Below are 17,958 nucleotides of genomic sequence, written 5' to 3'. Positions count from 1 at the left end.
ATGGTGGAAGCAACCGAATGGCAAAGCTGACGACGCTGGCTGGCGATGGGCATGACACTTGATGGCTTTGTGACAGTGCCCTGGTGTTGGTCTTGCACTGGTCGTCAGACAAGCCTTTCCCAAGCTTTTGCGGCCGAGGCTTGTCTGCCAGCGGCGCGGGGGAGTCCCTGGCCACTGCAGAAGGGTCTAAGGAGGGTCCAGGTCTAGCCAGTGCCCACGGCAACCATCATCTGCAATTTGACAACGGGAAAAACCACCAAAGGCAAAAGAAATCCAGATGTCATGCCCACCGCATCATTCAGGACCCGCAATCCGCTGCTCCACCCGCGTCGCCGCACGACCCCGAAACTCTGCTGATCCTCCACATGTACCGTATTAACTCTCCAGCATCTCGTACCCCTTCTCTCCCTCCCTCTGCCTCTCCCTCTCCCTCTCCTTCTCCTTGCCCTTGGTTGTCGGCGCAACCACAACCGTCTGCTTGCCTATGCCGTCGCGATACGCATCCTGCAGCCAATGCGGCGCCGCCCGCAGCGCAGTGAGCGTCCACGCCTTCTCCGGCTCAAACAGCTGCCCCGGCCGCGCCTCGAGCACGTTGGCCACGACCCTGTCGGCCACGACCCGCGGCGATATCAGCGTCTGCCCCGTGCATACCAGCGACGACTTCCACCCGTTGACCAGCGTCGTGCCCACCCACCCGGGATGCATCACCGTCGTCAGAATGTGCCGCCCTCCCCTCGCCGCGTACCGCGTGCGCAGCTCCGTCGACAGCCCTGCTCAGCGTCGCATCAGCAAACACCACCACGAGAAGATATAAAAGAATACGCACCTTCGTGCAGCGACAGCGCCGCCGCCTTGCTCGCGCAGTAATCCACCATGCCCGGCGGCGTCACGAAGCTGGCCGTGCTCGCAATCGTGACGACGTGCCCCTTCCTCGCCGCCAGCATGCCCGGCACGAACTCGCGGACCAGCGTGAACAGCGCCAGCACGTTGACCCGGAACAGCCGGTCGTTGTACGCGTCGTCGTCGGCGAGCAGGTCGCACGACCGCGCGATGCCCGCGTTGTTGATCAGCACCGACGGGTCGCCCACTTCGCTGCGGATCGCGGCGCACGCTTCGTGGATGGATGCTGACGAGGCTAGGTCGCAGAAGTAGAAGACGATTTCGTCGCCTGTGCGTGTTAGACGCCGGAACCATGTCGGAACGAAAGGTAGCTAGGGTACTCACGCTCTTCAAACTCCTCAGGCAACACCTGCACATCAACAACGACAATCGTCACCTTCCCCCTCCCCGCCCCCTCAAGCAACCCCCTCACAATCTCGGCGCCAATCCCCGAACACCCGCCCGTAACGACGACAATCTCGCCCCCTGACGCCGCCACCGACTGCTCCTCACCACCCCCCACCTGCGCATCCGCACCCGTCTTCTCCTCCCCCTTCGCCCCCTTGACTCGGGCACCAACCCCACCAAACCACCCCCTCCCCCTCCCCCGCTCCTCGACGCCAAAATCCCACACGCCCGCCCCCCCTCCTTCGCCTCCATCTTCTCCCGCTCCCTTTCGTCGCCAAAACAGCCGCAGCGGCGCTCGCCCCCGCAGCGCCCACGCATTCGCCGCCTCATTCGCCTGCCTGACGACGCCGAGGACAAACAGCGCCGCCAAACCCCCCACGACGCCCCTGACGCCCTTGTCCTGCACCTCCGCCGCCCTCGCCGCTCCTCCTCCGCCGGACCGCACGACGCGCCCCCGCAGCACCACGAAGCCGATCCCGCCGCGCAGGCGCGCCCGCAACTGCTCCGGTCCGCGCGTCAGCAGTAGCAGCAGCACGCCCGTCAGGCTGGGCGAGTGCAGCAGCGTGGTTAGGAGGAGCCGGACCAGGCGCAGGATGTTGAGGGGCGCGGTGGCGCTGGCGTGGAGGATGGCGAGGGCGCGGTCGGTGAGGGAAGCTGTGAGAGATTTTTTGGGGACAGGGGGAGGGGGAGGGGTGCGCGAGGGCGCGGGGATGGGGATCGAGGGAGTGGGGGATGTGGTTGCGTCGGCCATTTTGCTTTGTTGTTGTTGTTGTTGTTGTTGTTGTTGTTGTTGTTGTGAAGGGTTTGGTACGTTTAACTCTGTAGGTTCTCCTGGATCGTGGTTCGTCCCGTCGTCGTCTTCTTCTTTTCCTCTGCTATCCGCAGCACAAAAAGGACCAGGCGAAGCAAACCGCGCCAACGGCGTCCCGATCCGCGTGCTCCGCGCGCCTACGCCGGCTGGCGTCAGTGACTGCGGCGTGGGTGTGGCGTCGAAGAGGAAAGATTGGCTGTTACGGTTGCCCTCGTCGTTGATCTTATCTGCGTCTCTCACTTCTGCGTCTGGGTCTTCTTCCAAGAGTTCAGAGGGGTCCTCTGCGCTGTTGTCGCTGCGTCCGACAGCAACCTCGTCGTTTCTCGTCTCTTTGTTGTTGGTGGTGCTCAGACGATGCGGAGCGCCAAACACGACGGCCAGCCGCTCTCTGCAGCGCTGGTAGCCGTTCGTCTCGAGCAGGTCGGCGTCGGCGTCGGCGTCTGCGTCGCTAACGCTGCTGCTGCGCTCTTTTCTCCTTTCTGCTTCCGCTTCTGATTCTTGTCCTGTTCCTCTTTCGTTTATGCTCCCTTTTCCCTCGCCGCCCACGTCGAACCGCCGGTTATAGTTGAACGGGTCGTACTCTGCTTCTCCGTCTTCCCTTCCCTCTTCCTGCCCCTCTTCGTTTGCGTCGCGCTCACAAGGCCGCTGTATCACGCTATCCTTCCGCCGCGGCGCCGCTGCCGCTTCCTGCGCGCCGACACTGGCTTTCGCAACTGCTTGCGTTGCACGAGCAGACGACGGAGAACGAGGCGACGGTGCTGGCGATGGCGTCGCTGCAGCAAAAGACAGGTGCAGACAGCCGTCGTACGCCGACTCGACTGTCTCTTCTTCTGCGTCTGCGCCGCCGGATGACGCGGCGAGGGCGGATAGCGCGCGGTCGATGTCGGTGGTGTCGATGGTTGTCGTGTTGTGTTGGATCTTCCAGGCGTTTTACTTCTGCACTTCCATTCCTTTCCCTTCCCTTCCCTTCTAGTTGTTGTTGCTGTAGTTTTTATCGGTGAGTGCCCTACTGCTTATCCCACTCTTCCTGCTGTACTCGAGTCCCTGTCGCAACGCGCGTATGGATGTACATATGTCGTCTCTCCTGCACGGCGCTGTCGATCTGTCACTGCCTGCCTGCCTGCCTGCCTACTGTCTCCACTCACTGCGCGTGTGCGTATGCGTGTGCGCACGCGGATCCCTTCTCCCCTCTTCTCTTCTCTCCGCCGGTGGTGATATGTACCAGCTCAAACACTCGTCGGTTAAACTGTTTATCAATCTCTGGGATTGCAGACCGGAGATAAATGGGAAAGTCCTCCCACCTCGCAGGAGATGTCGAATGAGGTAAGTAGGCGAATGACGAGAAGCGTTCGGCCTGGGCTGGGCTGCAGCAGCGCAAACGCGGTCGGTCGTCGCTGCACTCGCTGTCCTCCTATCTGGCGCTGTGCGTGGCCGGAAGTGGTACCGCAGCAGCGATGATCGAGCAGGCAGCGCTGGCGATCGAATGGTTTCCCGCGACAGCAGAGACCAGACTAGGTAGACAGACGGTGGGGTAGATCGATCGACAGGTTGATAGGAATGACGAACCAGAAGAAGGACGATATTTGCGACAGAGGAAGCACTCCACCTCAAGCAACGCACACTTCGAAATCCGCGCGGCGGCAATGCTGGACTTTCGCCCAAGAAATAGCTCTGGCCCGACGGCAAGACAGCCCCCCCCCCCCCCCCCCCCCCCCCCCCTCCCGGCAGCCCGGGTACATGTAGCTTGTTCCTGGCGCTGGGCGGTGCGGTGGAGATGTGCGTGCGCCGTTCGGGTCGTGCTGCCGACTACTGTGACTGACTGACGTACCTTGACCCCTCATTTTTATTCAGTTGGTTGACAGACGGCAGCAGCATCTCCGCCTCTCCGCCTCTCCGGGAGCCCGCGCTGCTGCTGCTGCTGCTGCTGCTGCTGCGCTGCTTGACCAGGGAGGAGAAGCTTCGGCTCAGTCCTTTGCTGAGAACTGCAGCTCTGCTCTGCACAGCTCCCTTTTTCCTTGAACCAAAGCCAGTCCTCACCGGCGCAGCTCTCTCCTCCCTCCCTCCCTCGCCCAGCATCTGCTGGGCTGCGTGGATGGGACGCGGTACTTGCCGCCGCTGCCACCCATCCACCCCACCTGTGCCTTGCTTGGCTGCGGGACAAGCCAAGGTAGACGAGCGAGCGAGCCAGGCTGGGTTTAAAGTTGCGCTGAGAGCTTGCTCGGGCGACGTCTGAAGTTTGACCCCCGCACCACCAGCACCACCACCTCCTCCCCCCCCCCCCCCCCCCCATGCGGCACGCGTGCTTGGCCGGCCCCGCCCCGCACCACCCAAGCATTCGCGATTCGGGGGTGCGACACACGCAGTGCAGTGTCGCTGCGGCGCTGCTTCCTCGCAGTATGATTGCGCATAGAAAGCATTCGTGTGAGAACCACGCAGGAGATGAGATCCGTCTTTTACGCCGCTCAATTGCAACCAACCAAGCGAGCAGGCATGCAGCGGGGGGTAGGCGCGGCGGCGGCCTGGCGTCGTACCGCACAGCACGCACGCGCCGCGCGCACAAACGAACGAAGCGGGGGCGGTGGGTGTTTGAGTTGGGCGCGCTGGCAAGGATGGCCCTGACTGACCTCCCGACTAGGTACGATCGACGACGTAGAGTAGAGTGGGGTGGGGCAAGATATGTAGGTGCCTCATTCATGTCTTGTGCTGGTGAAGCGGATGGTAGGGAGGGGTGAAGGGCCTGGGTGTCTGTGTTGTACAGTGCGCTGGTGTAGGTATGAGTAAAGTCGAGTTCTCGTGCTTGTTGGGAGAGTTGGGACAGAGATGCAGTAGGGCGAGTAAAGTGCCTGATGTGATGTCAGTTCGAGGCTACGGAGACGGGCGAGCGGAATAGCATAGGGACTAAGTAGCTCGAAAACCTGTTTGACTACGGCAGTCAAACGACGAGAAAAGGGAACCAACCAAACGAGACAGCTGAGTTCGGTCTGGTCCACCAAGGAACGAAAGAGTAACCAGAGACGGGTGCAGAATATCGCAAGTCCGGTTGGCATTTCGAACTGTGATTCTCTAGCCAAGCTGAATAGGTTGAATCCACGGTCTGCTGGTAGAGTGCGGCATTTTGGTGTATGTACCTGCAGCAGCAGCAGCGGTGGGTCAAAGACTGCATCGCCGCGGCAAAGAAAACACCGCCGTCGATATCAAGAGACGAGAGGGAAAAGAGGCAGAAAAAGTAAGATTCCAAAATGCAAAAAACGCCAGCCCAAATGTGCCACCCAACTTTTTAGCCCGCTCCTTACTTGGGAGAGCAGAAGAAGCATCCAACCATCTACACAGTCGTGTTGACGACGTCGTCCTCCTCTCTGACCTTCTCTCCCTCGGCCGTCGTCTTCGTCGTGTCGGCCTCGTGCTGTCTGCTGGCTTCGAGCTGGTTGTCGGCCGCGACGGCCTCGATCTCGGGGCCGACGCCCTTCTGGCCGATGCCCGTCGTCGCCTCTTCGACGTCGACGTCCATGGCCGTGTTGAGCGACACGCCGCCGTCTTCTTCCTGGATGGTTTCAGGCTCCTGTGCGGCTTCTTCGGCGGCCGTGGCTTCGGCTTTGGCGTCGGCGTCGGCTTCAGCGACGACTGTTGCTGAATCCTGGGCGGGCGTGCTGGTGCCGTTTTCCTGCTGCTGCTGCTTGTTGCGCAGCGAGTTGTCGACGAGCTCGGAGCTGTCGTTGTACAGGCGCAGGAGCATGGCCTTGCGCTCTTCCTTCGGAAGCATGAGGTTGAGCGACGAGATGCTCCTCCAGAGAGGAAGCACGAGGCGCTCCTTGAAGCCGTCCTCGTCGTCACTCGGCTCCACCCTCAGCACGCAGCATCCCATGGGAATGTCTCTTGCCCTCTCGCCAATCTCGCCGAGCTCCTTCCAGCCATCCTGCGCCACTCTGGGGAACATCTCCTTGAGCAGCTTGTGCAGCGTCGTCTTCTTGTAGAGCCTGACCGTCCTGCCCTCGCCCACCCAGTGCTCGATGATGGGCAGACCTTCCGACTGGATGCGCCACCGGCAAATGTCTTGGCCTTGGGCGTCTTGCTTCATGAACATCTTGACTCCGCAGTGCACAAACTTCATGCCCTTGCCCTCGTTCATGGTGAGAATGTCCTTGGCCAGAGCCGACGTGTAGTAAATTGCCTTGGCAGGGTCGCCCGATGCGTTGCGGACCATGAAGCGGTCGCGAGGGAAGCGCTCGGAGATTTCGTAAAACTTGAAGCAGCTCTCCAATGCCTCGTGATCGGGCGAGAGGTACTTGAACGGCTCCTCGTGATTTTGGCCCCTTTCCCGTCTGGCCGGCCTTGCGAAGCTCTCATCGACCTTGACTCTCTTCGCCGCCGAGTCCTCGACCTCCGCCTCGTCCAGAGTGCGCTTGGCAGCAGCAGGAGCATCGGAAGGTTCAGCGGGTGTTTGCTCGCTAGCCTCGGCCGCGGGAGCATCTCCATTGGCGTTTTGCAGTTCATCCGCCGCCTTGATACCTTCCAGGGGCTCGCCATTCTCCGTCTTCTCGTTGATCTCGTTGACGACGTTGGTGATGGGAGCCGGGGGAGCCGTCTTACTGCCACCAGGCACGCTAGCGCCTTCGGGACGCGCGCGAATCTCAGACTTCTTCTCGAGGACCGTGATGAAGAAGCCACCCGTGTCTTGCAGGTGCGGGTATACGCGAATGCACCTCTCGAGAGGCATGCGCTCGGCCTCGTTCTCGGGCGTCGGAGGCGGGAACATGCCCTCGACGAGCTTGCTGAGACCCTCCTCTCCCGGCTCTTTCTTCTGCGTCTCGACTTCCTCCCACGAGTTCCACATGCGACCACTCTTGTCCATAATCTTCCACGACTTCAGACCCGGCACGCGCTTGAGACCTGGGAGCTCATTGCTGCAATCGATAATGTCGACCTTTGCCATGCCGCCGCAGCGGTCAATAGCGCTGGCAACGACGGCCTCGTTCTCAATGGGGTTCATGCTGCAGGTCGAGTAGACGACACGACCGCCGACCTTAAGGAGTTGCAGCGCGCGGACGAGGATGCGTTGTTGGGTAATGTAAAGACCAAGTCCATTGCCGGCAGTCCAGTCTTTCCAGACGTTGAAGTTCTTGCGAGCAGTGCCATCGCCGGAGCAGGGAACGTCGGCCAGAATGCGGTCAAATTTGAGATACTTGGCAGGCTGGCCAGCGGGCGAAGGAATCCTGATGGAGGGGAACAGGGTCGCGTCGTGGTTCGTGACGATGAGGTTGGGCGAGTTGAGGCGCTTGACCTGGTGGACCAACATGTGGGCGCGCTTGTTGTCCACATCGTTGGCAATCAGCAATCCAGTCGACCTGCCATAGTCCGAGTCGTCGCCATCGTCGACCAGATCCTTTTCGGCCTCCTCCTCGGCGCCGTCAGGGCTGAGCTGGCGCTTCAGTTCCGGAGCGAGCTTGCGCAGCGCGTTGCGGACGCGCACCTCCTCGCCCAGGTGGATGGCCTCGGCCAGCTGAGCCGACTTGCTTCCCGGGGCCGCGCAGAGATCCAGAACCGTCATCCATGGCTTAATGTCCATGACCAGCGGCGGAATCATGCTCACAATCTCCTGCCTGCTAATGTTGCCGACGGTGGTCTCGGAGACGAGGAATTTTTGGAAAGATGCGAACGGCGGGAACTTGCGAATGACGTTTTTGGGCGTCGTCATCTGCCATGCGAGCTTCTCGGGGAACCATTCGATCTGGGTGGGAGGCGGCACAGGCTTGCCTTCGAAAGTGACGTCCGTGATTTCAGGAATGTAGTGCTCGATCAGGCGCTTCTGAACGGCGAGAGCGTGACTGCATCTGTTAGCGGGCGGGCAATTTTGTTCGAGCCAGACGGCCCAACTCACCCTTTAGATCCAGTGAAGCGGAAGCTGTTGGGCAATTCCTTCTTGAGCGCGGACCAAAAGGCCTCGTGCTCCTCCTCGGGGACAATGTTGAGCTCGTTGTAGTATTTCTCGAACAGCTCGTTCTTCTTCTCAATGTCCTTCCAGTCGGAGCGACCACCATTTGACCATCCTCCTCCGCGGCCACCGCGGCCACCGCCGCGACCTCTGCCACGTCCGCCCTGAGCCTGTTAGCATTCGAGGGCGAGAATTGAGGGCGGAAAACTTACACCTCGACCTCCGCGACCTCGAGCCATGACAATAGTGCGAATTGAAAAGGGGAGGCGTGAAAGCACTTGGGGAGTGGCTTTGGTGAGCATGCAGTCTCTCTCAACTGCGCGGCATATTTCTTAGCGCCCCGCGGTCGTCGGAGGCAGCGTTTTTCCGGATAATCCCTGGTACCTGTAGGCGGTCAGAGCCGGGAAGGAAGCATGGGCCAGGGACTCGTGTGAGCTCACATTTACATGTGAGACGTTAACAGACTCGACTCGACGACCCAGCCTTCGTTCAGTCTGGGCGCCTGGAGCCATTGGCTGACACTGGGGGACAGGCTACAGCCCTCTCAACACCATGATTTTGCTTTCAATGATTCGAGAATGTATTCGCCCCGCTGCAAGTCAACAAGGTGCCAGCCAGCAGGCCAAATAGCAGCGCACGGATGAGTGCCCAGCAAGGGTCCCAGCTCTTTTTTCCCAGAAGCGGCATGGCGTCACTGCCGCACTTCCAACCGCAAGGCACCAGTGCAGTACACGCACATTCCTCACGACGCCCTTCAGTTGACGCAGCAGGCTTCAATTGTCCTTCTTAAAACATCCCCTCCCACCTCACCGCACGGCTCCTTGTCGCAACCGCCGCCACCATGATGTCCCCGGGCGAATGGCTCGACATCGCGCGCAACTTCTGGACGCAATCCTTCGCCATCCCCGCGCCCCCCTTCACCGAAGCCGACCTCCCCGACCAGACGGGCAAAGTGCACATCGTGACGGGCGGCTACGCGGGCGTCGGCCAGGAGCTGGCCACGCTGCTGTACGGCCGCAACGCCACCGTCTACATTGCCGGGCGCAACAAGCAAAAGGCCGCCGTCGCCATTGCGCACATTGAGGACGCGCACCCGACGTCCGACGGCCGCCTCGAGTTTCTGCAGCTCGACTTGGCCGACTTGTCGACGATCAAGAAGAGCGTCGATACGTTTTGCAAGCGCGAGGCTAGGCTGGATGTTTTGACGAATAATGCTGGCGTCATGATGCCGCCCAAGGGCAGCGTGACGGAGGAGGTATGTTCTGGCAGCATGGGCAAGGACGCAAGCTAAGGCAGCGCAACAGGGCTACGAGCTCCAGCTCGGCACAAACTGCATCGGACCGTTCCTCTTCTCCTACCTGCTCCTCCCGCTGCTGCGCCAAACGGCCCTCACATCACCGCCCAACTCGGTGCGCGTCACCTGGGGCGCCAGCCTGGGCATCGACGGCGCGCCGGCCTTCGGCGTGGCCTTCGACTCCAAGGGCCGGCCCGTCAAGCACGCGCTGCAAGCCATCAACTACGGGCAATCCAAAGCCGGCAACCTGCTGCTGGCCTCGGAATTCGCGCGCCGCTTCGGGCACGCGACGACCTCGACCGACCCAAATAACCCTGAAGGCGGCGCCATCGTGAGCGTCGCCTGGAATCCGGGCAACCTGGCCACGGAGCTGACCCGCCATGCCAGCTGGTTCGAGATGCTGTTTGTGCGCTGGCTGCTGTACCCGGCCAAGCTGGGCGGCTACACCGAGCTGTTCGCCGGCTGGAGCCCCGAGGTCGGCCTGCACAACAACGGCTGCCTCGTCGTGCCGTGGGGCCGCGTGTGGACGCCGCGCAAGAGCCTGCAGCAGGCCATGAGGCTGTCGGCCGAGGGCGGCTACGGCGTCGCCGAACGATTCTACAACTGGTGCGAGAAGGAGGCGTTGAGGTGGGTTCCAGATGACGACAAGGGCGTCATTGTAGGTTGAGGAAATGAATGAGTGCGTTCAATGATGATTACACGAGAGAGCAACTGCGTAAATCGTAAAGTGACCGAGGCTGCAAAGAAACAGGGGGTTCGCTCAAATCTGTAGAGGCTGGAAACGAACAAAGCGAGTTGCGCATATCATCCCCAGAAGAGCAACATGCATTCAATCTACCCCGATTACCACCACCACAGCCCCATCAGTGCCATCCGCACTCGACCCCGCTACTCCTCCCTCATATCCCGCTCAATCCTCAGCACAGCGACGGTCAAGAAGCAAACGCCATGCAGTCATCTGAAAGGGGACAAGGGCCACGTGCAACGAAAAGGTGATATTGAGGGTGAAAGGAGACTTTTTGCCGAGGAAGGAGAAGTGATTCAGTACAGCAGCAAGTGCTGCATTTATACCACAGGAAAAAAGGAAAAGTTGTCAAGGAAGTGGGCAATCCGCTATCCGCTTATCCGTCGTCAAATCCGTTCAACTTCGTTCCAAGTCAAAGTCCCACGCCGTTGCGCTCGCCAACTCTTGGCCAACCCCTAGCTTCAACTCCATTTGGAGCACAAGCTTAGATAGCAGGGTTGGGCTCGGCGACCGCGCCTTCGAAAGCAGGCACAGGATCGGCTACCTTGGGCTCTTCGGTCGGGGCAACGGGGAACTCGGGCTCCTTGACAGGCTCGACTTCGACAGGCTTCTCCACGGCAGCAGGGGCCTTGGCCTGCTCCATGCTCGGCTTGGTGGACTGGCCTCGAGAGGTGGCAGACACGGCCCTGTTCTTGGCCTGGCCGATCATCTCCTGCGCCTTGACGCTGTATTCCTGTGCGTAGCTCTTAAATTGCTTCTGGGCAGTCGTCGCGTGTTGGTTGGCGAGAACCTTGAGCTGCTTTGTTTGCTCGTTGAGCAACTCGTTGGTCTGGCGAAGCTGCTCATCAATGTACTCCTTGTTCTGAAGGTAGACAAGGGGGCCGAGGTAGACGGTCGTAGTCGCAATCAGGCCAAGGCCCCAGAGCGGAAGCCACTTGATGAGCCAGTAAGAAATAAAGGACGCCACACACGCCTAGTCAAGTTGGTTAGCGACGGATTTTTCGATAGCGTTCTTCCTGGCACTTACGGAAACCGTGACATAAATGTTCTCGGCAAAGACGATGCGCTGGAATTCAATGATGAAGAAGTTGATGAGTTGCTCCAGGTCGTCCGTGAAGCGCTCCAGAGAATCTTTCCTAATCATGTAATACTTGCGCGGGCGCATCTGCGAGGCCAGGCCGTTGCCAAGCACGCTCTTGCCTGCAACCTCGGCGATGGCGGTGGCTAGGAAAGTTGTCAGATATGTTCCAGTGTGACGTTATGGCTATCACGTACTTCCGAGGATGACCCAGAGGAGCTTGAAGATGTAGCGGACGATGTTGAGGTAGCGAGCGGCGAAGATGAAGAGGACGGAGAGGCCAAAGGAAATGCCAGTGGCGCGGGGGTTCTTCCACTGGGTTCTGTTAGCTCACAGACAAAGCGCCGAAGCGAGAAAGACGCACGCTGAGGAGCCTGTAGAACATGGAGTGGTAGTGCGTGAGGTGCTGGCCGGTGGCCGCGGGCGCCTCGGGTGTGCGACGAGCGTTGGCGAGATCACCAAATTCCGACTGCGTCTTGGCAGCCTCCGACTTGATGTTTTGAGCAACAGGGCCTGTGGAGGGTTAGAGGGTGGTGGTAAATTTGGCGCGGGAGCTGCTGCTTGTCGCGTGGTCAGCCTGAGAGGCCCTCTTTGAGGTGGAGAGGGTTCGCCTAGCTTACCTTACCGTTGATGGCCTGCTGGGTCAACGGGTGGTTCTGAACGGTGTCCATGGCGGATTGGGCGGCTTGGAGAGGAGTGTCAGAGGAGGTGTCTGAGGTCGAAAGAGGAGGGATGGTGTGGGAAGGCAGATAAGGAAACTGTTAAGCACGAGCGTTAGCTGCCGCTCGGCGACCGGGGTCACGCCTCGTCGTCCATGGCCATGCGCACCTTACTGGATACGGCTGAACTCTTTGCATTCTGGACTGCTGAGCTGCCGTTGGCGTTGGCCTCGTTCCCATTGCTCTGAATGGGCTGCTGGAACTGCTGGAAGTGCGAGGGATCGAGATCGACATTGTGGCTGTCAACAATGTCGGCAGGCGTCGGAATTTGCGGCGGTTGCTCGTCGACAGACATGGCGTGCGGAGCGGGGAGGGGAGATGGATGTCAAAGGATGAGAGAAGTGTACGGCAAGGTAGACCAGGACAAGAGCTGGCGGAAGAGCAGAGGTGTTAGGTTGGCGAGAGAGAGAGACTGAGCGAGTTGCGGGCAAGATTTCAAGTTCAGGTCGCGCGACCACCGCACCCGCCCGCCGATGACGAAACGCTTCTTAGCGCTAAGGGCGCACGTCACCCCTTCCAACTTGCAACCTCTCTGACCCCCTCTTTTCGCTCATCCTCCACTCTTGACCTCTCTCCATTGGCCTCCCCAACCCGCCAAGCTGTCGTGCATCTCGTCTCTGTCCAGCCCAGCCCTTTCCACCAAGAAGTCTGCGATGCCTGGCTGCGCCCCCTGACGGACCCCCTGCGAATTCCACGCGATTCCACCACCAACCGACTTTCTCTATCAACTCGGCGAGCATCAAAGTGGAGAGCATCGAGCCTTGCTCGCTGAACTGCCATGTTCCTCCATGACAGCAGCTGTCAAAGTCAAGTTTCAGGGAGACCGGGCAGCCAAAGGTCGCACAGCGCCGTGGCGTTTTCACTGCAGCACCTTGATCTCGACACCAAGTCGTAGAACGCAGGCTCCAGCGTACAGCTGTTCAAATGTCTCCCGCGTCTGGCGAGGACCTGCCTGCTTCCTCTCTACATAGAACAGGTGGGCCAGGAAATTTCCTTCTCAACTCTTGCCTTCTTTTCTTCATTCCTTCTTTGTTCCTTCTTCTACCGAGTCGCGTGCTCACAATTCCCGACTGATGCAGGGTGAGTTCCAATCTCGTATCAACGCGCAGTCTATTATGCAGCTGCACAGGTTTTTCCTGGGTTGTCAAACCTCCAGCTTCCTTCTCGTAAACTTTCTCTCGCTTCCGTTCGAAGGGAGTGACATTACAAGCTTCTCGCGGTTGAATTCTTGATGGCGCATGATTGCCTCTTCAATCTCTGCGACTTCCAAGATTGAGAAGGGGGTACAGTTACATCATCTTGACACCAAAGCCAAGGACCGTTAGATATCCGCCGGCAACTAAGAGGACCCCTGTTTCCACCTCTTCCTGCGAACTTTAGGACCCTTGGACCCTGTTCCACAATTCGCTCTTGCTCCTTTTTTGAGCTTCAAAATTGAACCGACGTGTTGCGAACTCGCATTGCCTGGGAGAAACAGCGCGAGTGCAAAATCGAGACCAAGCACGGGAGAGGTTCCCAAATAATGCTGGTCTCCGTTTCCGAGAATCCCAGTGTCTGAGATCTGCAAGCAAGGTTCAGCCCGAAAGTCGGTACGATATGGAGATGTGATCGTACCTGCAAAACTGCTTGTGTGCAGCAAGCGGTGATCTGCCTGAGTCGTCTGGCATTCCACAAATGGGGTTTCCAGATAATAAGCCCAACAGAGCGCCAAGAGGCTCCGCATGGGGCATTATTCTCACTAGCGGACCCTCAGCCCAACCCAAGATTTCTCCCTCATGAAACTGCGCCCATGACTGAGGAAGCTTGGTATTGCTTTTAGCTCTGCCTCTCGCTGCCTGCGGTCTCCCAGTCGCTCGTGTAAGGGTGAGCTTTTGACCAATCACAAAAAGATCTGCGAGAGCCATGTCTTCGATGGCTAACCATGGACCCTGAAGATGAAGATCTATGCTGCTTTGGCACTCGGTTGAGTTTATGGTCGGCAGCGAGTCAGTGTTGCAAACATTTGTAACGGAACTTGTTCTTCGATGATCTGCCGCTGCACAGCGTCCTAAACTGGTCCAAACATCTGGTGCTTCAGATTTCAGTAGCGCCAGCTTCGCGAGTCCAAAATGCCCGAACCTGCAGCAGTACAAAAAGGTTTCGTCTGGCCGGCAAAGAGGCTCTATTAACTCTCTTCCTACAGAGCATTTTATCCTATCCCACGGGCATTGTACTCCGCAATTCTATTTTTTCAGAGTTTGCTGCAAAGTAGGCAGTCCCAAATTCCAATTTTGGGCTGCCAGCGCGAGCAACATCCACGTCAGCCCTGCGACATCCCTGTAACGACTGCTGATTCGTCAACACCACGCGACACTTAAGTCTGTGGGCGCTTTGGATGCCGACCGGTTTCTTGTCTCAACAAAATACAGCTTCGACAACCAGCTTTCATGGGCGCGCTTTGCTTCTTGCTCGACGTCGTCCTCTGTCCCGTCACCGACCTCCTGAAACGCAAGCCGCAACAAAACGACTGCACTTGGGAGAGCTCCATCCTCGAATTGACATATTCGAACACCTCGCAGGAAAAACAAACAAAACCCACGGCACCGAGGGCGCCAACGCCAACACGCCACGAATCTCATTCCACCACCAAATCACATGCTGACACAACAACGACCAACGCTGGATGTCCGCATCCAACTTCCACAGCCAGTGGCCAGCCACTTCACTACACCCTCATAACGCGCTCGCCATTCTCTCCCGCGGCCCGCAAAGTCCTCATAGCTCTTGAAGAAATACGGCTCCCATATTCCATTCGAACCGACGTACCCTGGACCGCCCCAGGCGGTGCTCCCACGATACCCACCACTCTCATCGCGCCCCCACCATCGCCCTCTCCTTCCAGCTCCTCTACCTCCTGCACGCTATGTCCAGCTACTCCGGCCACCACATTGGCGTTGCTGATACCTCCAGCCGGTCTAACGAACGCGATGCCCATTCACGAGTTCCGTCCAATTCTGACGCATTTGGAGGCGGCGCATCGACGTGCCAATGCTGATGCCGTTGGCATTGCGCCTCCTGCCACTCTCGCTCCTCCGCTTTCAGCAACGCGCCCAGAAGACGTGCGCTGGGAACGACACATCGAGACGTTGGCGGATGGCATCATTGACACGTTGATGATGCTTGCATATGCAGACGCATGTCCACAGGTCCCAGATGCCAGCGACGTGGGCAAGGACACATATCAACGCTCGTGGAAGCACAAGATGTGGCGCAAAATCGACGAGGGGCTGAGACGGCTGGAGGCAGTGGCTAGGGAGGTGGGGGCAGATGGTGAAAAGACATTCTTGAATGGAGAAGGCGGCGCATTCGGAGTCGCAGATTTGGTCGTTGGAGTGCTCGGCGGGCTGCTTGACGCATGGGGGCAAGGGGACGTTGTCGTCGGCGGAGAAGGCGTCAAGCTTCTCCAGGGGTGGCGGACGAGATTTCCACACTTTGGGTCGTTCGTCAGAGGCCTGGATCAGAGGGAGAGCTTCAAAAAGACAAAGACGCTGCGGGTCGAGGTGCAGCTCGAAGTAGAGGTTGAAGCTAAAGAGCAAGCTCGACTTAGCCGAGTCGGGCGGGAGCTGACTTGAGCTTCACAGGGGGCAAGGTTTAAGGTTAAGAGTTGCGGCGGGCACTCCCCGGTACGACGGACGGTTGGGCTCGGATGCAACGACTCCTCGTCTCGACGGGACAGCCTCGTCGTCGGGCACGGCCTTTTTCGATTGTCTTTTTCCAGACCAAGAAAGCTAGAGTCTTGGGATCGAGCGGACCTCCTCTGGTCCAGACGTGGCTTCCATCGACCTTTTCTTTTGCTGCGCTTGTCGAGTCGTGGTGGATGGAGCCTCGTCAGCATGTAGCACGTAACCTCTGAATCTCCTCCAACCGCCGGTCAGACACTAAAGGTTGATCTGAGACAATTCACTCGATCACCGGCAGGACCGATCAGGTATGAAATGATATGCATTCATCAATTACTCAAGATGAGGAAGAGTCCAACCGCGCTTCTGCCTCAGCCATACATGCATACATATGTACTACCCCACACTCGGCCTGAGGCTGCAGCACCTCACGGCATCTCATCGAAAATCGTGTCGCCGTCGATGGGCGGCTGAATGAAGTCGTCGGGGACGTTCTCAGGCACCTGGTGCTCCTTCGCCCACTCGCGGACCTGGTCAAAGTTGCGGCACGTATGCTTAGTGTTGAAGTCGACGTAGGCGAACGGGTCGTCGTCGTCGAACTGGACCCAGACCTGGCCGAGGACGCCAATGTCGACGTTGCACATGAGGTTCTGGCGGATGATGTCGAGGCAGTGGGCTGGGCGCGGCCAGGCGGCACCAATCAGCAAAGCCACTTGCCGGCAGGTGTTTATTCTCGGCGTGGGAGTTGTGGTGGGTGTAGTACTTACAGACGTGCCTCCGGATGACGTGGTCCGAGTTGACCCAGGCGCCGTCGCCTTTGGCCTTGTAGTAGTCGTAGTTGTAGTAGAGCCCCTCGCGCAGCAGGTTGAGGCAGTGCAGCTGGTGCATGCCCTCGACGTTGGCGACGAAGCCGCCGCCGTACTTCTCTCGCACTTTGACTTGGTCTGGCAGCAGGTTGGACTTGGCCGCCTTTTCTGGCGGCACGACGAGCGCGCGGTCTGATGGAAAACATTGTTAGTCTTGACGAGAAAGAGCTTGGGCTGGAGGAACGCTGGGAGCGGTCGTACAGTTGACGCCCAGGGACTCCCATGCCGCGTCGACTTCGGGGCTGGCGTCTTGTCTGAAGATGTTTTCCTTCATGAGGGAGCCGTTGAAGCGGACAGTGCTGAAGTAGACTCCGACATCGTCGACAATTGGAGCTGCCGTGTGTAAGTACCAATGACAGATGACCGGGGACCAGTCTGGATTGATCAACTCACAGTACTGCGAGATTTTGCTGATGGTGGACTGCGTGGACTGCGAGTGCTTGGACTGCCGGATCCCTATCCACGCCCCGACGAACCCGGCGAAGCAAAACGTCACCACCCACAATGCAACGATGGAAGATAATGACCAGCTTTTCGTCCTGTCTTGGATCTCCGGAGAGCTCTCTGCGTCCGAGAGAAGGCGCTCGTGGTCCTCCGCCTTGCCCTCGTCGGTGCTGAGTCGCGCGTATCTTCCAGGCATTGCAATTGAGCGTTTGTATCAAGCGACAAGGAAGTTTCTGGCAGGCGGGAGGTTCAAAAGACTAGGAAAAGCATCCGCGAAAGACGTCCGAGGTCCAAAAAGTCGTCAGCGACAGCAGCAGCCCACCTCTGGGAGCACAGACGAGGGCCTTGTACCCTCTTTGTGGCCTTCAGCTGGGACAGCCTCACGTTAGTCGAACCACACGCCCACTTCGCCGAATGCAACCTCCAAGGCCCGAAAAACTGCTCCCTCGACGTTGCTCACGGTGGAATACCGAAAGAAAGAGAAGGCCGCCTAATTTTAGAAAGGCGCCATTGTCGTTGGCGTTTTCGGTGCGTGGTTGGCGCGGCTTTGGGATGACGTTTCGCATGCTGACCACCAAGCACTGACCGCATGGATCTCAACTCAGCCTATTGATGTCTGTCAGAAGAGGCTTCCGCATCTCGAACAAGCGCTTGGAAAAGAGGTGGGAAAGATACTGCGCATTACAAAGACCCTAGCAGCTGACAGGTCAAGTCGCACTCCTTCCCAGTACCGCGCAAACAAACAGAGTGCCATTTGTCCTGATGACTGGCAGGGCAAACATTTTCGACGTGGGATTCTCGCAAGGTACGGAGGCCAAAGGACAATACTTTCAATAGTGCAGCAGGACTTTGAAAGCCTGCAAACACCAGACAAAGCCTCCTATGATCCCAAATACGGAGACCACGAGCTCGAATAAAGCTATAGCAATCGCGTGCTTGCATTAGCGCAATTCCCCGAAAAGGCAGTTTGGGGGCTTCGCCTTGTACAACGCTGCCCCCACGAAGTCTTCTCTTTGTCTCGAACCTCCCGGTCAAGTTTGATGTCATATAACGCGAGAGCCTCGGATTTGGCATGGTTTGATTCGACCAAGTTACCTAACACAAAACACACTACCGCGTCGGTGGC

The 17,958-nt window shown here is 58.7% G+C and overlaps 8 protein-coding genes across 8 annotated transcripts; 3 read left to right on the top strand and 5 right to left on the bottom strand.

The window, feature by feature from the left end:
• Positions 1-375: 375 nt before the first annotated feature.
• J3D65DRAFT_601820 (uncharacterized protein) lies at positions 376-2,038 on the bottom strand (the record flags this gene model as incomplete). The annotated part of the gene is made up of 3 exons (XM_066798062.1): positions 376-770; positions 827-1,168; positions 1,225-2,038. 3 exons carry the CDS (start codon positions 2,036-2,038, stop codon positions 376-378), a joined length of 1,551 nt encoding a protein of 516 aa, XP_066657052.1.
• A 1,804-nt stretch (positions 2,039-3,842) lies between these two features.
• On the top strand, positions 3,843-4,346 carry J3D65DRAFT_619790 (uncharacterized protein; the record flags this gene model as incomplete). The annotated part of the gene is made up of 3 exons (XM_066799795.1): positions 3,843-3,874; positions 3,971-4,065; positions 4,087-4,346. Coding segments are annotated over 3 exons (372 nt in total), but the record flags the coding sequence as incomplete, so codon positions are not given.
• A 779-nt stretch (positions 4,347-5,125) lies between these two features.
• Positions 5,126-8,321, bottom strand: J3D65DRAFT_297265 (cytosine-5--methyltransferase NCL1). Its single transcript, XM_066795171.1, has 3 exons — positions 8,240-8,321; positions 7,974-8,191; positions 5,126-7,920 (listed from the first exon to the last, which is right to left on the bottom strand). Exons 1-3 carry the CDS (start codon positions 8,264-8,266, stop codon positions 5,421-5,423), a joined length of 2,745 nt encoding a protein of 914 aa, XP_066657050.1. The 5' UTR covers positions 8,267-8,321; the 3' UTR covers positions 5,126-5,420.
• Positions 8,322-8,868: 547 nt separating this feature from the next.
• J3D65DRAFT_666466 (uncharacterized protein) lies at positions 8,869-9,988 on the top strand (the record flags this gene model as incomplete). Its single annotated transcript, XM_066802925.1, has 2 exons — positions 8,869-9,282; positions 9,332-9,988. The coding sequence occupies 2 exons, from the start codon at positions 8,869-8,871 to the stop codon at positions 9,986-9,988; spliced, it is 1,071 nt and encodes a 356-aa protein (XP_066657049.1).
• A 562-nt stretch (positions 9,989-10,550) lies between these two features.
• J3D65DRAFT_601817 (Reticulon-domain-containing protein) lies at positions 10,551-12,158 on the bottom strand (the record flags this gene model as incomplete). The annotated part of the gene is made up of 6 exons (XM_066798061.1): positions 10,551-11,039; positions 11,094-11,290; positions 11,342-11,459; positions 11,509-11,657; positions 11,770-11,902; positions 11,973-12,158. 6 exons carry the CDS (start codon positions 12,156-12,158, stop codon positions 10,551-10,553), a joined length of 1,272 nt encoding a protein of 423 aa, XP_066657048.1.
• A 532-nt stretch (positions 12,159-12,690) lies between these two features.
• Positions 12,691-13,950, bottom strand: J3D65DRAFT_619774 (uncharacterized protein). Its single transcript, XM_066799794.1, has 3 exons — positions 13,478-13,950; positions 13,308-13,424; positions 12,691-13,272 (listed from the first exon to the last, which is right to left on the bottom strand). The coding sequence occupies exons 1-3, from the start codon at positions 13,584-13,586 to the stop codon at positions 13,067-13,069; spliced, it is 432 nt and encodes a 143-aa protein (XP_066657047.1). The 5' UTR covers positions 13,587-13,950; the 3' UTR covers positions 12,691-13,066.
• Positions 13,939-15,812, top strand: J3D65DRAFT_294439 (uncharacterized protein). Its single transcript, XM_066795169.1, has one exon. It carries the CDS (start codon positions 14,290-14,292, stop codon positions 15,472-15,474), a length of 1,185 nt encoding a protein of 394 aa, XP_066657046.1. The 5' UTR covers positions 13,939-14,289; the 3' UTR covers positions 15,475-15,812.
• On the bottom strand, positions 15,702-17,357 carry J3D65DRAFT_619767 (tat pathway signal sequence). The gene is made up of 4 exons (XM_066799793.1): positions 16,782-17,357; positions 16,590-16,721; positions 16,290-16,520; positions 15,702-16,198 (listed from the first exon to the last, which is right to left on the bottom strand). Exons 1-4 carry the CDS (start codon positions 17,026-17,028, stop codon positions 15,951-15,953), a joined length of 858 nt encoding a protein of 285 aa, XP_066657045.1. The 5' UTR covers positions 17,029-17,357; the 3' UTR covers positions 15,702-15,950.
• Between the last annotated feature and the right edge of the window lie 601 nt (positions 17,358-17,958).

Source organism: Phyllosticta citribraziliensis (assembly GCF_038025025.1).
Source record: "Phyllosticta citribraziliensis strain CPC 17464 chromosome Unknown J3D65scaffold_4, whole genome shotgun sequence".
In the NCBI taxonomy this organism is placed as follows: domain Eukaryota; kingdom Fungi; phylum Ascomycota; class Dothideomycetes; order Botryosphaeriales; family Phyllostictaceae; genus Phyllosticta; species Phyllosticta citribraziliensis.
This window is presented reverse-complemented; position numbering and strand designations above follow the sequence as displayed.